We start from the raw sequence: 26,893 nt of genomic DNA on the forward strand, positions 1-26,893 counted from the left end.
CTAAGAGAGGGGGCGGTGGAGAGGCTCTGTTATACTCTTCCTCTCTGTCCCTGCTCCCCCATTCCTCCTGCAGACCTCCTCTCTCCTTGAGGTTCTGCTGGCCCAGCTACACCTGTTTAACGTACAGATTCATTCATTTTTTTCTGAGATGTGGGATCAATCCTTCTATTGTTAATGTAACGTAGCAACAAATTGTGGACCTACTCTGTTTTCAGCTGCAGGTGCACATGTTCTAGTGATCCTATTGCCTTGACCCAGGGCTGTATTTGACATGCGTGGAATGGCCAGCAGAAGCAGCACCTCCATAATGGCATTCTGGTACGAGATCTGTTTTGCTCTGGGGCAGAGGAATACAGACGAGGGAAGCAGAATACTGGTGATTTCAGGAACAGTTCGAAACAGGAAATGTCCATCTTCTGCCCGTGTGTCATTGTCCAAACAAGGTGTTTTTCAAAGAGTAGTGTGAAAGACAATCGTACCTCAGAATAAACAATTCAGTAATGAGAAATATGCACCTTGCTTTGTCTGATTGCTGGAAAATTACAGATACAAAAACGTCTTTAATCAAGCTGGGGAACACATGGGGTGTCAGCTGCCACATGTGATCTGTTCTGTGCTCATACCACTCCTCTTGTACATCATTGCCTCTCACATTTGCATCAGCTTGTATTGTACTGTGAAGATGCTCCATCAGCTAAGGCAGTGATTTGTACAGCAAGACATTTGCACACAATTACAGAACACCAACCTGGTGCTTCAGAACAGTCCTGGCACGGTGCTCTGATGTTTCATACAGTATATACTGTATATATCCATGTTCTTTCTTAAGGAGAATGTTTGAGATTCACACGGGGCTCAGATTCACTGGCACTGAAAAGGGGTCTCAGTTATACAGTATTAGGTAGAATTCTTGGAGATGCAAAACGCATCACAAACTCCTCAGCTCCAGCAGCCCAACACCCACACTGGGCGTTCATTCATTTGTTTTCTCCATTGTTTTTTTATAGTTTTCAATGAAAATAAAAAGAATACAAGTAGACACTTTGCAGCTAATGCATATGAGGAGATGGGCTGGGCTTGGCCACCTCACTATCAGAGGGGTGGGGCAACTCTGGAGTGCCTGGCAGTGGTATTCATTAGGAGCTGACCTGCAGAAGCACTGCAAAACTGTTAGGTAGTCAGTTACAGAAGAAATCACTTTTACTTCACACTAAATTGTCCCACTCCTTCACACACTCAAGAAATCTGTATTCATTGGTCAGGTGAATACAGAAGCTCTACTGCACACTTGTATTATAAATACTCATAGGTGTTGTCTTTGTTGTGTATGTAAGGGGTCAGCCCTCAGTCAAGCAGGTTAAGTCAAATTTTCATCAAACACCCCATAATCCCTTCAGGACGCTTAATTCTCGGGTGCTGTTATTCCTAGTGAATCATTTTCTTTTTATCGGACTTTTCCCACAAAAATGAAGTGCACCAATAATTAAACAAAGCAAAAATAAATATTTCATTGGTTTGTACTGTTATCCAGGTCAATTGCTTACAATGGAAGTTATTTATGTTTTGTTACTTTAGCAAATTTTATACCATATATTTACAGTACACTAAATAAAGAGCTAGTATATTTACATAAGGCACATGGACAATTTCACTGGCTGTGTTGTAGCCATTCAAAGTTAAAAGACCCAGTAAGCATATATATGTATGTATTTTCTACATTATTTAACAGACTTATACCTGACACCACTTTGCCTCTGTTAGTTCATAAAACTGAGGGTTTACTGAATTTTAAAATAGGATACAAGCTCCATCAACAAAATACATCTTCCCAAAGCACTGTATCCTTGTATCTATGAGCTAGAAAAGGCAGCACATCAGAGAATAATTTTGTCAATATATTTAGCTTGTCTTAAATTACAACTTATGCATGATCAATACTAAGAGTTTAGTGGGCCACCCAGAACTCAAGGTCATAACATCTGTGACATTACTAAATCTCATAAGTCAATAAATATCATTAACAGAGGAAATGCATCTTTATGTTATTACAACATGCAATAATAATGTACAGCAGTCTTGCTTATCTTTGACCTGAAATTAACAGAGGAGCTTCTGGAAAAAAGATCAATTTGCACATTTTAAAACTCTCGGGCTGTCTACAAACAGGCCTACAAAAGTCACTCTGTGAAAGATCTGATCTCAAATCAGTGAAATAAGTAAAAATTGTGTCTATTGTGAATGTCAAAATACCCGTATCTTCTTGTCGGGTGAGATAAATAGCAAAATCAATCATTTGATAAAAGTTTGCATAAAAATCAAGAGTTTCTTGGCTTGTGCAGGAAGCGAGAAAGGTGAAAGTGTATGGAACTGTGTGGGTGGTGGCAGGGGCAGTGATGAAGGCGATTTCAAAAGTGGGTGCAGAGGGTAGGACTACTAAAATATAGTACAATGGCAAAACAAGTTAGCCAGTGTGTGGCTGGTCTGGGAGTAGTTCATGTTATCCCATACAACACTTAGCTGCAACACTAATCCAAACACTAAACACAAGCCCTCCCCAACCCAATTTCCAAACTTTCATCCAGCCTAACCCTAATCCAGCACTTAACCATAGCTCCAAACTTAAACTTAACACTGACATAATCTTTGCTGTTTATCTTGAATACCTCCCACAGTGTAGCTATTCTCAAGAGGTTGTCTCTTCTCCTTACCCTTATTTTAGTTTTAACTCTCACATATACCCCAATCCTAACATTAAGCACAACCTTGCTCCAACCCTTAACCTAGGCCTAACTGAAGGTCTAACTCATACTCCAGTGCTACACTACATGAATTCAAACTCTAAATCCTAACCTTAACCTCAGCTCCAACCTTAACTCTGAGCCCAGAGCTAGAGTCAGAGACAGAATTAGGATTAGACCCAGTGGTGGTTTACAAACATTGACTGATCGCAACATTTGCCAATAATGTTTCTTCAAATTAAAAGGCTATGAAGCTTTTGAAGCAGATATTTCACATTATTCGCTTTAGGTTACACACATGCAGCTCGAGAAAGTTACTATACATAAGAAAACAGCAGTGTAGAAAAAAATATTCGATTCCAAAGAGCTTTTTAATCACAAACCTTGAAAAACACATCTCACACTCTTCTCTTGAGAACAGGACCCCAAGCTGAAACTGAAGATGAGAAAAACAGTTTTCTTTTTTTTTTGCAGGCATTCTGACAGCACTGGGAATGTGAGAAAAGGACTCTGCTTCTAAGAATCAAATGAAGTCTGTGAATATTACAGAACAACAGAAAGACTAAAAATCAGGTTGACAGCTTGTTTTAAGTTTTACAAGAGTAACAACGCAAAATAATTTACAACACTTTTGTACTTAGCAATCATACCACAAAGAAAGAGAAATATTATAAAGGTGTGTTTCTATTTATTTAGATTTTCGGCCTTTCTGAGAAAAACAAAACACAGAGGTCTATTTTGGCTTTTGGAATAATCCAATTAAAAAGATATGCATCCCTAAAACATTTCAAATAAATTAATTGAGAATAAGATATTCCATTTCTGTCATTATTATAATGGGAATATTTAAACAACCATAAGGAAAAACTGAGCCTCAAAACAGCATTTATTTATTTTTGTCTTTACCTCATCAGACAACTACAGAAAAACAAAACACGTCTACTGGGGGCTCTTCAAATCAAGAATGAGAATAACTGAATTGATATCATTTTCTATGTTGTGTTAGAAAAACAAAATCTTCAATAAAGTGAGTTAAACATGAATACAAAAGGCTAAAAAGACGAGTCTGGTTGGGTTGACCTTGGCTCTGGCTTTTGTACAATGTGTTTCTTCTCTCTCTTTCCCTGTTCAGTGGTTTGGGGCCAGTGAATGCCTCTTCCTCTTTTAGATGGTGATAAAAGACCCCTGGTCACTGTTGACTGACTCTGGATCCACACAGCGTCCTCGTCTCCGAGTCACTCTCCTGTTCCTGTGAAATTTGGCGTAGCACCGGAGTCCTGACAGCACAGGACACGAAGAAATGAGGACAGGAAACAAGAGGAAGGGGAAATAGCTGCTTACGCATGCTTGCGATTTTGGAATCAGAAAAAAATCTGAAATGACTTGGCAATAGGTCGTTTTTTAGCCCGTCAAACTTTTTCTTCTACTTTTAGATTCTTAAAACATTAAAATACATTAAAGCAACATGATACATGTAACACATTTATCGCCAGAAAAAGGACATTTTGCCTTAAACTGAGATTGACCTGTTTTCACTTAAAGAGTACCTGTGGACAGTGGAAATACCCGTTTTTATTTTAAATAGAATTGTGTGGTCCTATCTTTTTGTCAAAGCTGTAAACCCCTCCTACCAAGAACTTCCTAAAGAAATTTGAGATGTGCAAAGCTGTTTAAACATTGCTGTAGTGGTTATCAAGTGAGTCACCAGTGATATGTTTCTGCAATACTCAGTGTCACATTAATTGATAATGTATAGCACAGGTGAGTTGCTTAATCATGATTAAACAGCATGGTATTGCACGAGGCCTGGATGTTGAACTGCCCAACTTTAATATTTGCAATCTGTGCTAATAATTGAGATAACAGCCATTAATTCTCATTGCATATTTCCTGAGGACCCTGCTTTCTTCATCTTTCATATGAAACAAGCTCTGGGCTGCCATTATGCCTGGTAAACAACATTCTAATTAAAATCTAAGTACTACAAGAAGAGAAGCAGTGTTGAGAGGACAGATTAATGGTAATGATTAATCCTTTAGGAAAGCTGAACTGCAGCACAGTGGATTCCAGTGTAAACAAACCTTTTGTCCTGTCATATAAAAACCCACTTTTCAAAATTTTAAATGTCAACAATTACATGTTAAAAAGATGTTTCCATACCACTCTCATTACTGCTTCTGCACAGGCAGATGCATTGTTTGTCCACTTAGCTAATCTTTCATGCATTTCATTTACCCTGAAAGTATTATTGTAACACAGACAAACTCCAGAATATCACCAAACTGTTCCAGGAACCAAGGCTACGCTCCTTCCTGAAATATGTCAGCTTGTCTGTGCTCTGAAGATTTTTTTTAAACTGACAAATAGATTGAAATATATAGTTAAACAAGCGAAACAGTGAAAAAATCGCCAGGGCAAGAAGTGTTTTTTCAGAAAGGTTCGATTTTTATTTCTGTCCACAGGTGCTCTCTTTGCTAGCAATGAAGAGCAAATTAAGAGTCAGCTCCTGATGATTAATAAGGGAGATCTGTATTTCCTGCAGGTTTTCCCTACTAGACAGCTGTAATCTGCAATCTCAGTGTATTGTTAGTCTGCTTGTGGCCAGCTGGGTGCATGCTGCTCTGCTCTGTGCCCCTTAAAGCACCGAGAGCAAAATGCCCTGTCCTCACCCACGCCCAGTCTCTCACCTTCTTCACACATGCAGTCGTCATAGCATTTGTTGTTGAGCCCGCGATTGTGCGGTTTGCACACATGTTGTCGCAGATCACAGCAGGAGCCTGAGGAGGGTTTGGGACAAACAGAAAGCTCTCGTGAGATTCACTGCAAAAACCCCCAACAGAAGAGGACAAGAAAGCAACCAGAAACCTAAAGACTAACCAAGGACCAAAGACTAAAAGAGAGAAATGCAAGAAGGGATACAAATTAAGAGAAAGTGACACCTTTCTCACATTACATGATCATTTACTCTGCAGCTGGGATGAGAAGATTACACTCCTGACAGGATGGATAGGGCACCGAAACAGTGGACAGAAGTTCGAAAAACCCAATTTTCAGGATGGATAATTTTCAATTCACATTTTCTACACCAGCACCAGGTGAATATGCATTGCTCTTCATCTACAGGCTTTAAAACATAATGAGAAAGTCGAATTCTATTGACAGAAGGAAATTATGTTGTCAAGCCAAGCAAAATGTTAAGGGATAGACTGTTACATGATGAAGTCTTAGCAAGCAGTTGATGTATGACCTCCATAGAGGCAAATTACACTTTTGTCTCTGTTTGTGGAGGGGAAAGGATGAAAATGACAGCTCCCATGTTCTGCAAACCAGGTAGCTGGTTTCAATGACCCCACTTGCTTATAGCTTTTCTCATAGTTTTAATGCTTTTTTTGTTCTTTATTTATGTGAAGGAGTGCCGTTCAGCTGTGGGTACTGTGACAACCACACAGGAAATGGCCGAGTCAAATGTTTCTCTGTCGCTTAGGGTTGTATTTGATGTATACAGAAACCAAACAGCTTCCGAACAGGCCAGAGTGAAACCCCCCATGGCGGCTGTCTTTATTTGACACCGGGGAGGAAACCTCTGTGGAGGTGAGGCGGGGAGGCTGGAGGCAGACTCACCAGGGAGGCAGTCCAGGTGGTGGTCACAGGGCTCCGCCTGGGCATCTGTATCTGCTGTCATGTTGCTGCTGCTCAGATTCTTACTGCGGCGCTTCTCTGCACCAGACACAGGGGATAAGAGTCACTGCGGGAACCAGCACCCCAGCAGTCCACACACCACTCCCAAACCCAGCTACTTGTAAGGAACACGTGGACGCTGGGTTGAGGGTTTTTATTAATCTAGACAAAAGTCGTTCTTTTTTTTTTCAATGGGCAAAATCTAGACACGCCAGTCGGTTGCGTGCGTTTATGTGAAGAACATAATGGGGGCTTAAACCTCAGCACAGCAATCACAGACAACTGTATACTGAAATAGCATTCCTGCCTGGAAAAGCTGCAGGTATGTACTGTACAGCATTTCCTGGCCAGCACACACAAGAGAGGCACGTAGCTGAAGCGTTAGTGAAAATTCACTGCCAGCTTATCCTGCCAAAAACTGTCATCTTAAACAGTTTTGGGATTTTTGAGGAAATCCTTTAAACAAATCTATTGGTGTAGCTGTCTACTAATGAACCCTGAAGATGAAGCAAAGCATTAGTTATTAAAGATGTTGGTGAGGGAGTGTTAATGCATCACCTTTCTTCTTAGAAGAAGGCCAGGTGTCTACTGGCTTCATGTCCTCGTAGTCTGTCCAGTCGAAAAGTGCCATGTCCAAGGTGGGCATCACTTCACCCTCTGATCTCATTCGGCCCTGGGACAACTTCTAAAAAAGTCGAAAACCACAACAGGAGCAATGGGTATTTTAGATTGGCTGCCGTTTTATGACTAAATAGGACTGCAAACTTCAGTTCTCCTCCTGGTCAGTCTATCGTCAACCCGTGATTGGCACCTCTTCCATCTGGACAGAAAGTTCCCAACCAGGCTCATGGTTTGGTGACTGGGATCATGGCCCTGTCGGAGGCACTGTTCTTCAAATGAGACTTCAATCAGAGGTTCTGGGTGCTTGTGATCATGAAAGGTCCAAGGGAACTACTTGAAAGAGTATAAGTTCTAGTTCCAATATTCTACTAAAATAACAATTGAGACTTCTCAATGACATGCCTACCTACTTTTCTCCCTGTAGAGTAATTATTTGCTGTGTAGATGAGCTGTTGGCACAGAGATATTGCCTGGTGCCAATGCAGTGTGTGCAATGACAGTGATGATGAAGCAAAACCCATCCTGATGAAGAGCTTCGGGCTCTTTCAGGGATGAAAAGCCCATGATAAACACAATTTTTCTGATTGTGCACCTTCAGTGAAATACAGATGCTTTTACACCAGCCACAACATGTAGAATCAAAATCATTGTTTCATTTAGGGCAAAGGTGCCCAAGATCCAGTCTACAAGGCCCAGAATCCTTCTTATTGTTGTTCTAGTCTGAGTGCTTAAATACTAATTATTTACTTCATTGGGCCCAATTACCATTTCCCTGGTCTTCAGCAGGTGATTGGTAAAATTCCCAGGATCGGTCTTCAACACTCGTAATTTAGGGAATCATAGGAAGCCTGAATACTCCCAAGATAAGAAGGCCTCCAAGAAAAAAAAGATGCTTTTCTTGCGTCAATGCCTGCTTTAATTTAGCAGCAAGGCTTCAGCAATTTAAACAGCCTTAACTGATCAAAGGGAACATGCAGATTGGTTTCTGGGTCCAGCGATTACACACAGAACAGATTGTCCTATAATTCAGCCAGCTCTCATATATCACCGAAACGGTACTGTCTGTGCCCGGATGCAGCCGGTCCTCTCCACAGCAACCAGGTTTAGAATAGCAGGATACAATGCACATCAAAAGGATGGCAATGTCCCCAGGGGTGGGGTGTGCAGTGGGGGAGAGACGACAGGGTTATTTAATGAGGGTCAGGGTGACTGACCCGTGTCACTCACTGTGTCACCAACACATGTCAACAGCAATGTCAATCTGACCGTAAAATTATGCGCTGTTGGACCACAGAAAGGCCTGGCCTGCATGTGAATTGAAAATGGTAATCTGTTTTAGAGGACACGGAATCGGCAGGAAAGTCTTATTAAACAAGCAGCTGGGAGATTTACTGGGCCTCTGAGTCTGTTCTGACTGCCAATCTTAAAGATGGGACTTTTTATGGGTCCACACAGAAAACATATGCATTAAAACAGCTGCGTCCTTCAGACTAGGAATGTGTAGCTTTATGTAGGATACAGTATGCAATTACATGCTAAAAATAGAAATATGCAAATATGGATCTAAAATAGAGAAAAGAAGGAAAGGTCTTCTGTCACAGAACAGTTTAATAGACAGTGACTACACCCACCTGGGTGATATGTGGAAGCCATTCTGCATCAGCACCACCACGTACCAAATAAGGTGGAGATATGAGAAACTGCTTTCACCAGTTGACTCAGAAGGGGACTTTGAGAAGACCAGATTGTGCAAGCTCAGTTTCTTGGAATATAGCAAGGAAACAGATCCTTAGTGACTTAGTAGTCAAGACCTAAGTTTAAAATCTCACACAAAGCATGGCACCTCCTACAGAACAGTGTCTCTTGTCATAATACTGCTTTAGGAATTCTTCTCCAAATGGAAGAGCTGCTTTTGAGGTCTCTTATCTTAGTACTAACCAGACGCATACCCACTTACCTTTAGAGATCGGATAAAATCAAGCTGCGAGGTGGTAAATCTACAGCCAATTATAGACACAGTTGAGGGGGTGGCAGTTAAAGAGCATGTAAGCACAGATTTGACAGTAACTTTAAGAGAACCATTCAGGCAGATGGCTGTTGTGAAGAAGGACAGGTTTGTCTTTGTTAACACTCACACCCCACTCTGAGAGGGCGCCCCCGGGTCTCTTCCATGCTCTCTAACAAGCCCTCCTGAGTGGCACTGATTGGAAGAAGTGTGGGGAATCTATATTTAAGCAGGAGGTGTGAACAAAGAAAACAGCTGTAGCGTTAACCCATGGAGATACGACAGCACCGTGTCAAAATAAAATAAGGAGCAACTTAATTAAATCTTCCCAGCCAGATTCGATTAACGCTAGGAATCCTCTTCACCAGTTACCTCCTGCCACAGAGGACTTTAATTAAGTCAAAAGGATTCTGGAAACATAAATATCTGAGGGAGACAATCTGAACTCCTCATACATAAATCAACACATCCAAGCCCCTGTGTGATTTTCCTCAAAATCTGTGCTCCTGCAACATTTTATAACTTACGTATTCAAATGACTCTCTGAGATACTCATGTGTTTCGTTAACAGACAGACAAACAGACAATGGGCTGAGACAGAAGGCAAACCGGTGGAGACAGAGACTGATAGATGAGGCAGGCAGAGAGACCCTGAAAGAAGTGGACAGAAGAGAAACACATCTTGACCGGCTGTTGACTGTCTCTCCACCTGTCTGTATCTCTGAGTGACAGATGCGTACCTGTGGTTTGGTGGAGGCAGGAGGAGGGGCTGGGGCGTCCTCGCTTATCACTGTGGGGACCAGTGCCGTACTGTGGGCATTGCCAGGTGTAGGGGAGGGGAATGCGGTAGGTGGGGCTGCACTCTCAGATGGGGGCTTACTTGGGAGCTGCTCCTCAAATTGTTCCCCTTCCTTCAGCACAGAGCCCAGCTCAGGCTCGGACAGGCGGGCTGGAGAGAGAGGGACAGACAAGGCAGGAGGCCTGCGGTCAAGCAGCAGGAGCACAGAATCAACCTTGACTTGTTTTTCTGTCTTGAATAACAAAGTTAAAGAAAGAAATTGTATTTAATTGCTTGGGCACACTCTCGGTCTCCTGAAATCAGGGGACTGGTGGTGTTTAAACACTTTCGTGTACAACATACAGTAAACCGTTTGCTGTCCTGGTTGTGCACAGGGAATTCTGTTTGCAGTGCAAAACTTGCAGTACCTAAACTGGGCAGAACACAACACAGAGCGAGTGATCAGGGCCTGAGAGACTGCCTGTGTTTGGCGACCCCAGCAGTGTCTGGCGGGTGGGGCTGTCACCTTTGACCTGCCTGGCCTTGTCTTTCCGGCCTCCGTGTTTCCTGTGCTCCAGGTGGTGCCCGTGCCGCCTGCCCTTGCCCGTGCCCTCGCTGCCAGGAGGGCGGTTGTCTCTCTCATGGAAGGGGGTCCCAAAGCCAAGGAAGCCCGTGTCCCGCTCTTGACTGCTCCCCCTTCTCTCCTCTGGGCCCAGCTCCAGCCTGACGGGGCTCAAGCCCTCTAACCCTGTCCCATCATCCTCGGGACGCCCCATGGATGGCGGCGGGCCCCGAGAAAGCAGCCCGGCGCTGGCCTTGTCCTTGCGCCCACCGTGCCTCCGATGGTGCCCGCTGCGCTGCGGCCACAGCTCTGGGCCCTGGAGGGTGTTGACACCTCCAGCAGAAGGCTGTTTCGGGCCTCTCTTGATGCTCCTGGAGCCAGGCTCAGCACGGTCCGAAACCGCCAGCGTGGTGAGGAGGAGCGCTGGGAACAAGCACCAGGAGAGAGCTGCCATCCTGTTCCGCATCGACACCTGACAGAGGAAAACACACAACCATGAGCAAGACTGAGATCTGCTCTGGGGCACCTTCTGACACTGTAGTCCATGAAAACAGTATATGATCTCTTTAAGACTCTCCTATTGTAAGTCGTTTTCTGCAATGCAACTCCCTATATTTCTGCTGCCTGTCACAGAGGAAGCTATGACCTACTTCTGCGCTTCTCCTCTGCTGAATTAGAAGAATGTTAGAAATCTTGAAATACAGCTCCTCCAAACACAGTAATGTCAGTGAATGAATGCACTCCATCTTTTGCTAGAACGAGCTTTCTGTGATGGCACTCGCTTGAAGCTAGGAAATTGTATTTGGCAGCCGTTCCAACAGGAAAGCTTCAGTGGTGCACATACAGAACATTTTCTTTATGTTAGAAATAGCTAATGGGTGTAGAGGACTGCTATGTGCTACATTCCATTAAGCATGTGTAACAGATAAGTGCAACAGGTAAATACAAAGATTCTGCACTGCGAAATGAATGATGATCTCATTTTTGGGGAGACAGACAAAGATCTGGAGGTACAGTAGCTGATGCCGACTTACTGTTGCCCAGATCAGTTGTAACAAGAGCTTAGAGTGAATCTGGGCTGTGTCCAGAGACAAATTTCCCAATTCAGCTACTGATTACCAGAGCTGGGATAAAGTTGGTAGGGGGCTGCAGTCAACTCTTATTAATATTGAAAGTTTCCAGTCATCCCAACATCCAGAATCCAACCCCACTCTCCCAGAGCCTACTTTAACAGCAGGAAAATGGCCAGCGAAACAGAGAGCACACAGCAACAGTATTAACAACAATAAAAGCTTTAAAACAGCACGCAGTAATTGCACTCAAGGTCCGCAGACAGTCATTAGAGAAAATTACAAGTGTTTACAGCATTGGTGCTTTCAGTCAGAGTGCCCTAAAAAGGGGGCACTTATGTGATCAGTCATCATCTTACAATCAATGCCTGTAAACTGCTTTATAATCTACTGCTTCCATTTAGCCACCCAATAACAAAAATAGAAACACACAAAGAAAAAACATTTTCTACAGGGTTAAAAAAAACTGTTAAATCACCACATACCAACAACCAGAAGAATAATTATTGGACATACATCAACCCAGTTTGCTGCCTCAGGGTGTTCCATACTGTAGTATTTTTATTAAGCAATTTTTCATTCTGCTTTTCCATGAGCACTATTCTTAGGGGTTGTGAGTTGGGTTTTCATGGGAGAATCCCAATCTTGGTTGATGATAACCTAAAGAAAGAAATCTTGATTCTAATAACCTAAAGAAAGGACTCACGGGTTTGAAGTAGCACAGTACTCACTCAGACTGTAATAAATAATCTGCTTCCCTCTTTAAGATTACGAATTGTGTGCTTTTCAGATTAAGATCTGAATCATTGTTTAGTGCAAACACTACGTAAGCAAAAGGAAAAAAATATGAAGAATAAAGATGAGTTATGACTGATAGTTGCAAAAGCTTTTGAGATTAGTTTTAGCTTTTTACTTTAACCAGATAAGTCAATTTAGAACAAATTCATGTACAGCAACAATTTTTAATGAAACACCTAGCTCAAGGGCACAACAGCTGTCTCTAGAGACTGAAACTCACAACCCTCAGGTATGGAGGTACGATACCAATTCACTACTCCAAATTAACATATAAGTAAAAAAGCAGAACACATAAGTCTGTCAAAATTGCAGCACAAGAACCTGTGATTGAATGTTTAAAGTGCCAATTTGTGGACAGTGTTTGGTGATTGACAGTTTTAATACTTATCAAGATCAAGTCATCTGTAAAAAGCAGACATTTAATTTGCAGTATAACAAACTATCACATATAGCCAATGACACAGCCAGGGACAGCTGTGGGTATTTTCCTGTTATTCAGAGAAAATTAAGTAAAATGTGCTTGGATTCACTTCAACCAGTGGAAAGAAAGTGTCAAAACCTGAATATGATAAGTATCTTGGTTTGTCAGCTCATATCATTCCAAGCAGTGCCTACAAATATATTTGATTTCTTTTTCATTAAAAATTAAATGTGGTTCTTGTGCTTCTTGTTAACTCCTTTGCTACTCTTTGGCTGTGTGTCGAATTACTTTCAGTAAAAGAGAAGGAGAAGTTAAAGTCAAAAAAGCTCTTACAGCATTGCAAAGCTCCAAACCACTTTCCAATGAGAGCTTTTGTTCCAGAAAAAAACAGGAATCAATAAAACCAGTTTATGCAAGACATCAGCTTTTGTGGGGTCCGTCACATATCCTGGCAGTTTGTCACTCGGTGCAGGAGGTGATGTGAAAAAGCACATGTCTGTCCACCCTGAAGCTGTTGTGACTGCTTCCTATGCAATTTCCCACCACAGGGAGAAGAAAACTCGTTTTCTCAGCTTGGGAAAGTCAGCAGCTATAGGAAATCAATAGACTTCAGAGTGTATGAAGGGGGTTTTGAGCTTCTGTTGTGCAGGAGGATGGGGGTCAATGAACGGCCTTCTCTCTTCACTTCCACAGATAAACAGCCTTCAAACAACTGTACGCAGGGGCTGGGGTATGATTATGATGAATTGCATGGGGTTCATTTAGCACATTGCAGACTAGATATTAATTACACAAAATGTAAAAGAGCAAAAGGCCTTCTCTGTCCAGTACAACACATCATAAAATGAAGAGAAGAAGGGCCGTAGAGCATGTCTGGTAATGGAAACTTCAAGACAGAAGAGATGAGTGATGTAAATTTTAAGCACAGGCAGTGGAGAGGAATTAATCTACTAGATTTTCAGTGACCGATCCTGGTGATGGAAATCCAGTGTGTCTGTGAAGTTTCAGTCCAACTTGATGAGTCTCACCAGATGGCTACTGGTTTAACTAGACATATTGAACAGCTTATTCCAGCTCTTCAGGTGCTGCCACTAGAAAGAAACCTAAAATACCTGCGGAGAATCTGGACAAGTAGTTTGGACACGCCTGTACTAGCAGACATTTAGCAGACATTAACAAGATCAGCCGAGGGTTCAATTTCCAAGTCCCAGAGAGGCAGGCATTTTAAAGCAGAAAATTGCCCATTAAGCTCAGGGACGTAATATGCTCTGCAGAATGTCAGGTCAACTTCAGCTGAAAGGTCATACAACCAATTTGAAACCAGGAGAGGAAGACTTACAGCTTTCCATTGCAAGACGAAAAGGTAGAGACACACTTAAAATATGTGTCTCATAGAGTCACAAATATAGAAAACCTCTCAGAACAAATGCCACAAAAAACAACTGGTATTGCAGATAGCACTGTGAGACGTGGGAACCTCTTTCACTGAGGAATTTTTGGTTTCTATCAACAGAGAGGTTTTAAAGTTTTCTGCAATAACAGGACTAACCATAAAATATTGTCCATGAAAACCATGTTGCACATCGCCCAGAATTTTAAGTGTCTGACAGAAAGTGTAAAGCAATTCTGCAGAAATATGAGCTCAGTTCTCTTAGTTATGAATCCATATTATGTCTGATATCCCACAATGGAAACATTGCATTCTAAAGCACGAGCCAGTACTTGCAGGATGCTTTTCCCAAGTGCTAATGTGTCTCTCCTACTGAACCACCTCAAAAAATAATACCTTTCAAAATGAGCACTAGGACTCTGTGAAATGCATCAGTTGACAATGGTATGAACATGTAATTTCCTTGGACCCTGAAACCATAATGACAAAAAATTCACCAGCTGATACAGAGCTATTGAGAGTGGCTCCTTTACGTGTGAGAACCACTCACACCATCTTCTCATAGCGGAAAAGGTGATGTTTCTTGCTCACCATTTAATGTAGAAACAAGTCAAAGGCGTACTTTCTCTGATGGATTGCTAGTTACGTAATTTCACTTTCAATGGATTAAGGATACAACCAAGGCAGGTGAAATACAAATAGTGGAATCATATATTAGAATAGATGCTCTGAGTTCTGCGAGTTATTATCTATCTGCTGAAGTAAGCTTCTCTTATTTTAATGAACCCAGAAGGCACAATACAACCACACAGGCACAGTTTCTATTCAGGCTGTATGCTCAGATTGCCATGCTTCCTCTGTGCCCAGAACAGCTGGTCTTTGAAAGAAATGGCACCAATGAGACTGAAGAGATGACACTGATAATAATGGAGGCTGTGCCGTTAAAACCCACACCACTGATAATGTCCCAATCTGTCCTCGACTGGTCTCAGAAGATCCCAGAGGAAGACCAAAAGAATGGAATTTTCGAAGGTGGATCAAAGCAAGTCCTGCCCAGACCAATGGCTCTGGTAGCAAGCAACGCATGGAAGGAAATGTAGACACTTCCTCAAAGCAAAGTACAGAGAAGAGCCTTTCAGATGTCACTCCCACCCACAGATTTTGAACATACTGAAAACAAGGACTGCCTCCCCCATTGCTGGCACCTATCTGCAATACTCCTCATAGCTACTGTATGTCTGCAGGCATTTTCTGCCCTACCAGTGCAGACACTGATGCCAACTGTAGCGTCACACAAGCAGGATATGGTCTGAAAATATCTTAAAAACAACTAAACAGCAGGATGTCATGTTGTGCACTGTAATTTGAAAGAGGGAAGGCAGTCAGAATCCCTTTTCCTGATCGAGTTGGTGACTTAAACACCTGACAGACAACTGCCTAAGTAACGTTTAAGATCTGTCCCCAGTGCATCTCTGCAGGAGCTGGTGCAAAAAGAGTTTGCAGCCCACACCTGATGGCAACACTGAATCCAGTCCCAAGCTCTCATCCCATAGGCAGCAGGTAACACAGATAAGCTGCAGTGAGTGATAGGCTGGGAATCTTGTGTAAGCTATCACTTCCATCCATTTTGCAGCACATCTACTGCGTCAATCTGTGCCTTTTTTCATATTTAATGTGAAAATTTAGCCAAGAATACAGAATCTAACAACCGCTGTGGCAGGAGATAAGGACATAATAAAACATACAGATAAAGATGTCTCTAAATTAATGGCAAAGCCCCGCCAGATTCCCAGCAGCTTGGCTTTCGCTTGGTTCCCACCAGTGGGCTTGAAGAGAGGGCTGGAGGAGGTGGGGTAATGCCAGAGAGATGACAGTTGAGAGGTGGGCAGCGAGTGGGAGAGACTCGCGAACTGGCGGCTTTCAACGCCGCGCCAGCCGTCAGCGTGTCCAATGGACGCTAAAAGAAAGAACAACAACCACCAAGTGCCATTTTAATCTAGGCTGTCGTTTTCAGGGCTGTTGGCGAGCCTGAAATCCCAGCGTGGTGTGATTGTTGTCATCTTATTTCATACGTGGGAATGATCCCCATCTGGGGAGGGCACTGGGATCGGTGGGGCTGGAGAGAGTAGGAGGGGGTGTCAGAAAATAATGGAATGGCTCTCATGAATGATTAGGATGTGAAGCCGCCGGGATAGCGCACTGCACGCCTGACAGTAGGGACTGGTAGGCATTGTGTGCGCCGCAGTGTGAATAGCTCCCAGCGATGAATGGTCAAGGGCCGTGTGAATAGGGCTGTGGCTGCTCCGGCGCAGAGCCGCGGCAGTGTCAGCACAGCGGCGGCGCAGCGGCTGAGCCCAGCCGGGCCAGCCACGGCGCGGGCATTGTGCGCGTTAATGACTGCGCTGCCTCCACCTGCTGAGAGCCTATCTTCCCGCGGCCATCTGGTGCCCGCATCTCTAATAGCAACCAGTGCGCTCGCTCCAGGCACGATGCGGCTCGCAGCCTGCGCTCGGCCGTCCGCAGAAGCGGAAACAAAGCGAAAAAGAAGATGGAAAAATGGAAAACGAAGGCAAGCTGACAAGCTCTGCTCATTCCACCTCCACGCTCAGCACCTTTCGACAGGAATCTGAGGCATTAGAGTATGTGAACTTGTAGGCTTTTTCCTGCCTTATAAAATCTCAGGACTCACTGATCTGGAAAAGACTGCCATGCTGGAAGGCCACAGAATCTTTTGGTAGCAATTTATTTGAGCAGGAAACATTCTTCACATATTCACTATACTGGGGGACTGATGGCACAGCCCGGTTAGTCCACTTGCCCCAAGTGGGATGTGATGGACATGAGTTTGATGTGAACAGCACGGCCTCTGGGGAAACACTTGATCACTGACTCACGCTGAGATTTCAAGGAACCTGTGGGAGATCACACAATCCTTCTTACCGTTAGTTGATTTGCAAAAGGCAGATGTGTTGATAAAATCGAGTACCAGCCACATAACTGAGGGCAGTGTTTTGCGCTGGAAAAGAAACTGAACACTTGGAGAAACAAGAATGTTCCAGCACTAAGTGTGAATTAATTCCAGGCCTTCAGTTTCTTAGCATAGTGTCACAATGCATTAGGGGGGAGGAATTTGAAACGCTGGTACAGTATATCCACAGCTGAGCTGACTGTACCATTATGCATCTGGAAAACCACGGCTACTATGCTTTACCTGTTACCTTTGCTATAAAGTGAACTTGTTTTGTATTATATTGTCAAACCTGAAGAAATTCCAGGTGTAGTCACTAATTTTCTATACTCTGTTATGAGAAAACCATGACTTACCAGTGAAAACATTTAACAGGGCAGAGATAAGGGTACAAATACATGCATACACAAATAAAATAAGGGTAAAAGACACATGTGCACCTACAGATAGATAATGCTAAAAGAAGAGATGACATGTGAGAATGGGGTTAATTGCCAAAGTGGAGAACTAACGCTTGTGTTCAGCCCCACAGGAGAAGGGGACAAAACTTGTGAGACTCAGGTGGGCTTTGGTCCTTGTCTCTGAAAGGCAGGAGAGCAGAGGGGGGTTTTCACAGCTAGCGGATTAGACACACAATGAGAGACAGGCGTGACAAATTCGCTTTACTTCCCAGTGTGGACAATGGTTAGACAGCACAAAAAAAGGAGACAAGCAAGTACAACTCGTTACCTTGATAACTGTATCAACAGAAAAGCAGAATCGTGAGTAACTGAATCATGATAGGAAATGAAGCAGATACAGAACGCAATATCATATGCTGGCTTGTTTGCATGTGAATAAGGAAAGCATATTTTTTTTTGTGTATCCTGCTGAGCAGTAATGATATACATGTTCATTACGGCTGAAAAACTGAAGGACAAATATTTAAGATGTACAAGAAGAGTTAATATTTAAAAATGCAAAAATACACTGCCCTGTGTTTAAGGTTAACTGTCTTAAAACTGGCATCTCCCAAGCATCTCAAAATGCTACATCAGTGAATGGATTGAACACATCCTACACACTTTGTATTTAAAAGCTTTGTCCTTCATGCCACAGTCACGATACCCTCTACATTGTGGCTAATGATATACATGGGTGGCATGGCATATGTTTAAGCCTGTATGAGATAAGCTCAGGCTGTGTTACAGTATGTACAGTATACGCAGGTTTTTAAAGTTTACACAGACAAGCTGAGGGTTGATCCGACAAAAAAGTAGCAATCGTGTGAGCATACCAAAGCTCACATTGGCAGAACACAGAGAGAATTTGCTTCTTGGAATCTGTGGTTTAAAACATAATTTTAAACAGAAAAAGAATTTAGGAGATCATAGTATGTTTTGCCTTTTAGTAGACCGGTGTCTTTTTTTCAGTCTCGACAGTGAAAAGCACAACCTGGAACCTTACCAAACAAATTAGCTCATATGATTCTTTTATTTATTTTACAGATAGCCTTCTAAAAATGTAAAGACTTGACCATATTGGGGAGGCAACAGATTATTCCACTGAAATAACTAAGAGAGGAGAAATGCATCCACCTGACTTGGGCTTTACATGCTCTTTCACAGTGCATTACAGGAAGAGTGTATTTGTAGCAGGAAAGACAGTGAAGCAAAAGCAGTCCAATTGGATCTCTAAATCCCATATCTTTATCTTGTTTTCAAGAGGAGTGATTTCAGCTGAGCACTCTAATTTCTTTTTTTTTTTGCAGTTTCAAGTGCACATTAGACTTGGAATGGTTCAGAACAGCTTAGCTGTGAAATCTGCCATACGGATGGCCCATCTGTTTGCAAGGCTGCTCAGTGAGAGAGATTCATACATTGAGATTTTTGCCCTCGCTGCAGCAGGTAGCACAGATGCTAGGTACAATCCAAAGGAGGTGCAGTTTGACAGCAACATCACAGCCTCCCCACGATCGGATACTTATCATCCGTTTAACTGCGCCTACAATTTGCACACAGCAGGCTGCTGCTGGATGGCAGCTCCAGCCCTCCCTAATGAGCCATATTATTTTAATTAAACAGTCCACTTTGCTGGACACGCAACGCCAAAATGAGCCCTTTATTAAACATTCAGTTGGGATTTTGCAGAGGAACTTTTGAAAACCTAAGAGCATTGCATTTTCACGTGGAAATATGAGAGAGTGAATCTTTTCTGTGCTGGTGTAAAAAGGAAGTAGAAGGAATACAAGGAGTTCAATACATAGGGAAAGAAGAAAAAAGAAAAAAGAATGCTTTAAGGTTGGATCCCTAAGAAAGATAATCACGCACCCTGTCACCTGAGATAATGTTTCCTCTTTTTTCCAAGCAACACAGAAGGTACAAGGTGTTGCAAAGTCATTTAATTCAACGTTACTTTTCTACCAAAAATACTACATTCCACTATACATACAGATGTAGCAATTTGGTTAATTTCTTTAAATATTACACTTACACATGAACGCTATGTTGCATCATACAATTGAACAAACAAATACACAGACTTAATTACAAAACCTGTGGCTTGGCAAAGTCCAAACTACATTTTTCTTTGCTTGGATGTGTCAACAGCATCTTCCAAATGGAAGAATGCAAAAACAAATGGCAGTCTAGACAGGAGTGTTCAGTATACAGTGTGGCAAATCACAGTCTCTGATCCTGGATGCCTACTTAACTTCCTTGAGATGCCAATGATCATTTTGTGTTGCACTTCCATCCTACAATGTATTAAAAAGTGCATTTAAAAAGGGGAATGTCTTAAACTTGAACTCCCCTTAAAGTTGCCAGCAAAGGAAAACATGTTTGATATTGTGCTTTTTTCATGGTGGTCCTGACATCCCACCAGGGAAGTCTAAATGATGATGCAGAGAAACTTGTAACGATCAACAGTCTCACCATTATGGCCAATTATATCCAGGGCTAACCTTCCTGTTGTCAATGAAAACTTCTTTTGACCAGTCCAATACAGAAACCATTCAATTTCCACTGTCATGTCTTTTTGCAGAAAGCAGTCTGTCTCTGGTCAATACTCCTAATCCATGAATGGCTTTTTTTCAGGATGGCCAGCATTCAAAAGCAAAAATTCAAGCCGATTCCCTCAGGATATTCCTAATTAGAACATGAAAAGTGAAAGCAAATGAACTTGTGTTCTTGAACTGATTCTACTACAGCTAAATGTGACATCTGTCTCCATTTTACCCTTTGGTCTTATTCCTACTTCCTACTGACTACATTTGAATATGTAAGAGCTAATAAAAATATACATTAACTGTAATGTATTTATGTTGTACATATTTATTCCTTTTAATTGATTAGGCTTGCAAATAACTGTGTATTGCAGGATGCTTTGTTGTTCGGTATTTACTATTAATCAAATAAGAAAAAGACGAGTTTCTTTAAAAATGCATTCCCCAGTGAACTGGTGGGCAGTGTAAATGAGAGGGGTACACTATTCCTCTGGTCTGATTCTTTCACCTCCATTCAGCCCCCTTCCAGGAAGATAAGATACATACTGTATGTAAGATTTACATATGTAAGGCTAGTTTTAGAACACACCATGTCATGGTTGCCTGCCAACAACTTTGAATCTGTTAAGAATTAACTCCATTAGATTTGTTTTGTCTCTTCTTTTTCAAGTTCTTAAACCTTGATGATATAGGGTGCTCATTATGCCCTAGTACAGTGCTGCTACAGTAAAGACATTAGGGACTTGATTTTGTCCAAAACTCTTTATTCCTTTCATAGCTGTATTCCTTAAAACATCCCCACACAGACAAAATAATCACTATTTAGTCTGAAGAGTAGCCACATAGGTTGGATCATTATGTCTGATTCAGTCTGAGCATTTGCAATTGTGATCTAAAAAGAAACTTCCACATAAAGCACCAAATGACACAATTGCTTTAAATTAGCTGTGGATTTTAATTGCATTAACATAAGATCTCACTGTCTGGACTTAAACAAACGATCACTTGTTTTTGTTTTTAAAATGCTTATATGTCAAATAATACTGCCAAGAAACCCCAATACATCAGCCCTTTGACTAGCAGGCAGCAGAGAGCACAGAACCTACACAATTCTGTCAATTTGTACTGCAGTGATAATAAGAAGTAACAATTTCAAGATCTGCAAGAAACCTTACTAAAAGAACAAAAAACATGCTCGATGTGAGAAACGGCAGATATGTATTGCGTAAGCACTCTTTGACCATGTTTATAGGAACTGCTATTTTTCTCTCCTTTCTGTAGCATACTGCATTTCTCTTAACAACAGAATCACTGGCCAGCAGTGAAAGCACATGAGCCTCTGTTTGTCATGAATGTTGAACATTCTTATTAAAACATATTTAGAAAACACAGAAATATTTCAAACATGCAATTAAATTAAGTTAAAGCAGCATATTAACTGTTTGCTTTTACAATTATATTGATGTTCATGAAAATTATCATTCATGTCTTTCCCCCAATGTCACAAAGATCCGCAACTAACATATTCATGAAAACATGAGGGAATGATTTCTAATATATCTTCAGTTTATCTTCGTAGTTTGGCCCTGTACAGGAATACAAATGTACTGCTTTTTCTTGGGTTCGGTAATAATTGAGGAAAGGATGAGAATAACAGGTGTTTTAGACTGACATTAAATTGCACGATCTCTTCTACAAGAAAATTATTCATTTTGGCAAAACAGTTAAATTGCAGCTACATAACGGTAGTTCTTTTAACGTACTTGCAGACATTAACATGATGAATGCATCCACAAGTCAGAAACACCTGTCTTGATATTTTCATTTCATTTACATATGTATTTTGATGTGCTAAAACAGGAAAATTAGATCAAGACCACATTGCGTTCTGGAGGACAGATGGAACTCAAGTAACGCAAGAGGATCCGTAATTTGGGTTGAGGTAGTCCATATTAAAAAGCGTCTCTTTCAGGCTGTAAAATACATGTAACTGGTACTGAATAAACAAGCACTGTACATCTTTCAACCGCTGTTGTAAACTGCCTTCAAGCTCTTCGGCAATATGTAGAAATTATACAGCATAGGAGAGACATTAAATTTTGGGCGTTACAATCCTTATTAAAAGCATATAGATCTTCAGTTATACGTAATTTTAATTAATTTATTGAACATTTACATTAGAAAGTTGTTGAAATGACATGATTAGTTTTAGTTGAAGCAGACTGTTCTTAAATAAGAATGAAACGTAAAACACGTCTTCTAGTGCACACAGAACATGGGCATTAGTCTTTTTTACTTATTCCTATAACTCAACCAGAAGCCAAAGTCTACAATAAAACGAAAGTACCGTCAGATTTTTTTCAACTGTATACTTACATTCTATCAAATACATACAGTAGGAAAAACCGTAGTAATGACAAATGTTTAGCTTCACGTAAACTACAAAATTCCACATTTATGAAGGTAAATATTTACTAGCAATATTGAAGCGCTGAGCGCTTTAAAACATTTTAGACTTGAACACTCGCTCAATTAAATCGGGCTGTTACTACCGATATTTTTGTTAATAATCACAGTTGTACCGTGTGACATTCCCTAAAACAAATGAAAATATAAGATTTCTTCAGAAGAGTATTTTAGGACATAATCGTTCATGACGATGTTGAAATGCCTAAAAGTATTATGTCGTTTATCAAAGGAAATGCCAAAGAGATATATACGGGTTTACATCAATGTAAACACACAGTGCTACAAGGACCGGATTGTATAACGCCCGGAAATTCAGCGCAGAGCTTGTGTAACCGCTTGTTGACCAAGGGATACGTCTGAATCCCAGTCAACTAATAAGTCTGTTTAGAAAAGTATTATTATTATTATTATTATTATTATTATTATTATTATTATTATTATTATTATTATTATAGGACGTTAGAGCTAGGAAAAGTAGAAAATAGTAAAAATGTAATATGAGATGTGACAATCCTGCTAAATTTCAAACGCATTACAATATATTCGGAACCAGGCGAGTCTGTCTGAAAGCAGCAATCAATGGATACTGGAGGTTTGAAAACCGGGTGATGGTTTTGATTGCTGAAGTTTAAAACGGGGTCCCCGCTTCACGTTCAACAACAGAGAAGAGAGCGCATTCTGGGGTAATGAGGCTTATATATTAAAGACAGACAACCCCCCTACTCTAGTACAAACTACAGGGTATTTGTCAAACTGTCTCTTTTTACAAAAGGCTGCAGCTACTCCTATTTCCAACGCATAGGGTATGAGGCTTGACAGAAGCCAAAGTCTTAAGCTTTTCGCTTTGTGACACCACTTGGAAACACTTTTCACAGGGGCTGCTTTGGACGCGCCTGAAAATGAATGACCCTAATGAGGTCTTTAATTAAATTTAAATCTCATCTTATTTCTAGTGCTAAAACTGTTTCTGTTGCTAAATCGAGATAGTCGAAATCTTGTACTGTGAAATCACAGGTAGTGTTGAATAATCATCATCATCATCACACCATACCAGAAAACCCTCAAGAAAAAGCAAATAAGGTAATGTTGTTTCAGGTTCATTCGGGTTCGGGTTTATTTAAAAAACAAAATAATAAGACCAACATTTAAGTAGAAGTAAGAAATTATTCACGTTATGTGTGCAATTGCAATAGGCTAATTATACTTATAGCAAGTCTCTCCCTTAAAGCAGAAATAGCAAGTCTCTATGAGAAACGGCATCATGAACATATGGGATCAGCAGATTATAACGCAAGCAATTAATTATGGTCACCGAACTGACAAATATTGGCGAATCCAGTAGAATTCAGCCTCTGTTCTGCCTTAAACTGAAGGTTTAACAAACTTACACATATTCATATAACTACATATAAAATAGCTAATGGTATTAAACGAGCCTCGGGATTATTTGCAATGTAAAAAGAAACAGTTTTTGACTTTTTTACCTTTATGGGTCAGCAAACTATAAAATTTAGGACAAGAAGCGTATATCATTTAAGAAAATGTATGTTTAAATCGGATAAATTAATATCCACTATTCCGCCATCTCGAACAGGGCTTAATTGAGCCAGCAAACTGATTTACTATAGAATTTAGAAAATACGGAATTTAACAAGATGCCGATACAGCATTAAACCGAAATGAAAAAGAGGTAATTTGGTCAGCAGTAGTTTTTCTGTTGATGTGTTTATCGATTTTAGCCCGTTATAAATAATTAAAACATGAGAGAGCCGATGGAATCTAATTTTTATTTTTAATGTTATTGTGTTCAGCCAGATTACTGATTTCCAAAAATTACAGCCCCTCGTCCAGGAGAAGAGATCTCAACGCCAAGCACCGCCCGACCAACGTTTATAGTTCAGCATCCCGCTGGTTCATTTGAAACTTCCTGGTGCAGTTCACAGTGCTTCAAATATTGTCTCACGTTTTATTCATAGGAACCACCGCGTTTGTGTCCTTTACCTAATACACGGCTAATGGTCTGATATTACTGCGAGGACGTGCGTGGGAGCAGAGATGCGGTGCAGTGAACTCTAATTTGATGTAGCAATTATCGTGGCGTGTCCTGTTCTGTGCCCATACGGTCTTGGCAAGATGTACTAAAGAAAGATAATGTGTTTAAAATTAAAAAAATATATATTCTGCTGGCTCCCAGCCGAAATACAATTTACATGAACATGAAATATGTTACATAGTAAATAAAAGTGTATGTCTCTTACAAATCACATTTACAAATAATTATTCGGACTTCAGTGTGATAATAATATCTTTCTTACCTGTCTTCCAATCTGTTATCCTCGCTTTAAAGTACCTGGCCGGGACTGGGACAGCTGTAATGTCAGATCCAGAGTTTGATTAAGCGCACGGGGTTGCGGGCGTGTGTCTGTGAGTGTGCCAGGCGACAGAAGTGGTTTATTATAGGAGGCAGGTCGCGGTGCGCGCTACTGCGACGCGCGTCCACGTCTGGGGCTGATGTCAGTGCGCGTCTGTGTGCGGAGTGAGAGAGAAGGGGGGGCTCGCTCCGAGCTGAGGGGGGGAGAGACTCCTCGGGACAAGGAACAAAGAGACACCGATGTTGCACACGTGCGGACAAAGAGGCCGCCTAATGATGCGAAGGATGTCACAGTGCCACATGGAAACTACATGTACACAATGTACACAAGGGGGTATGAATTATCCTAGACAAATGCATTGAAAACACACAATAGACGACCGACGGAAAATAAAAATAAATTATTCACGTTCACATCGACACTAATACTTTAGAGCGGGCTAGGAGCACTTTCCTGTGTAATTAGTCTTAAGATTAATGGCGAAAACGCTCAAGGGCGTTCGCCACAGATGTGAGTCAGATAGAAAGTGCTAACTACACTTAAAAAAAAGAGCCCACCACAACTGTGAGAGCATACTAAGACATCGCTTGCAAGGACAGTTTTATTGCTGCACTTGAACACAGTCACTGTGCATGTATTGTTGAACACAACGCCTATAGCTTACAAGATGAACGCTGACTTTCCTTAGTATGGAAGAGCAGACACAATCTTTTACAAAAGGTTTTTTGTGTTGCATTATGTAGTAAAAGCCCTTGTGACTGGGACTGATAACTGCTTCAAGGGGATGGTGACTCTTCTCCACAGCAGTGAAACAAGTTCAAAAAAAATTTTTTTTAAAAATAATAATAATTTATCATGAAAAAAGAAACAGCAGGATGGGTCTGTGCATGTTTTCTGCGGTGTGCTTATAAAAGCCCCACAGAGCTTTGTACAGTACATACAGGCCTGTTCCACAAACACCTTGATTCAAATTCTCTAAGATGAAAGATACAAATTTACCTCCCTGGTCTTCCGAGACCACACGTGAGGATATGACTAAATTAAAAGAACAATAAAATGCACTTTTCCTATTCTGCACTGTCACTCAATCGCAACATTGTGACATTTTGACATGGGAAATCATAGTTAAGACACTGTGTGAGTTATCGATTTTTAAACAAGTCCGCCCTTGTCTGCAGCTGTGCTATGACAGCTAGGTTGCAGTGCAGTAACTTCTCATTGCACACTCTACAAAAGTGCACATGGATGTAACGAGAATCAATTCTCATAACTCGGCAGAAAAGGTTTTGTAAAGACATTTAGCTGCACTGATCGCGCACTAAAGTGGTCCCTGCTTTTCAAGCTTGCTTGCTAGGTGCAGAAAAAAAAAGACTGTGTCTGTCCATATTTTTGCCGAGGTTGTCGCATCACCCCCAAGTTAAAAAAATTCTAAACTACCCTAAGATTTTTATGCACTTGTATGAAGAATGCTTTCCTTGAAATCCTACCAGCGGCTGCTGACTGCCTCTCCTGCTTCTTCAGTGACGTGCATTTCAGAAACAGCACAAAACCCCCTTTGCTGGAGAGGAAGCTGATCTACAGGCATCACTAGGGAGCCAGTTTGGGCTGCTCACAAGCACAGGGTAATAAATCAACTGTTAATAACACGACACCATGCTGCGATCAGGCAGTTCTAGTGAGGTTTAATCACATTTCCCCTATTATATCCCTTACATCTAACAGGTACATTAAAAAGGCCCTTTTCTCACATAATAGCACATTTTTTTGTCCCTTTTACTTCCTTTTCAGTGTTCAGCCGAACACAGTTGCACAGAAACTCTCAACATAGGTGTAGTAGGAGAAATAGGTACTGTATGTGTAGGAGGGGAAAGATATGCACAGTAAGTCCCCAAACACAATAGACCTCAAGTCCCTTCACTGCCTTTGTGTGTGAAGGAATTGTCTTTAACTTGGAATTAACTTGCTGTAGTAGAATACCTTTCACCTCTTTACATCTAAGTCAATTCCAATTCCAAGACCACAAATAAAGCCTTCTAGTTG

The 26,893-nt window shown here is 41.3% G+C and overlaps 1 protein-coding gene across 1 annotated transcript; it reads right to left on the bottom strand.

Moving 5' to 3' along the window:
- Window positions 1-3,090: 3,090 nt before the first annotated feature.
- LOC102685366 (draxin-A) lies at window positions 3,091-24,954 on the bottom strand. Its single transcript, XM_006642045.3, has 7 exons — window positions 24,797-24,954; window positions 10,347-10,854; window positions 9,783-9,991; window positions 6,975-7,101; window positions 6,360-6,455; window positions 5,426-5,515; window positions 3,091-4,015 (listed from the first exon to the last, which is right to left on the bottom strand). The coding sequence occupies exons 2-7, from the start codon at window positions 10,846-10,848 to the stop codon at window positions 3,903-3,905; spliced, it is 1,137 nt and encodes a 378-aa protein (XP_006642108.2). The 5' UTR covers window positions 10,849-10,854; window positions 24,797-24,954; the 3' UTR covers window positions 3,091-3,902.
- Window positions 24,955-26,893: the final 1,939 nt, after the last annotated feature.

The sequence above is a fragment of the Lepisosteus oculatus genome, chromosome 25, assembly GCF_040954835.1.
Source record: "Lepisosteus oculatus isolate fLepOcu1 chromosome 25, fLepOcu1.hap2, whole genome shotgun sequence".
Lineage (NCBI taxonomy): Eukaryota > Metazoa > Chordata > Actinopteri > Semionotiformes > Lepisosteidae > Lepisosteus > Lepisosteus oculatus.

Bases quoted from the DNA above. Each gene is read 5' to 3' on its own strand.
- LOC102685366 (XM_006642045.3), bottom strand. From the start codon at position 10,848: ATGCGGAACAGGATGGCAGCTCTCTCCTGGTGCTTGTTCCCAGCGCTC. The intron at 7,102-9,782 runs GTACGCATCTGT...CGACTTTTTTAG, and splicing joins CTGCCTCCACCAAACCACAG to AAGTTGTCCCAGGGCCGAAT. The intron at 5,516-6,359 runs GTGAGTCTGCCT...AACCCTCCTCAG, and splicing joins CCACCTGGACTGCCTCCCTG to GCTCCTGCTGTGATCTGCGA.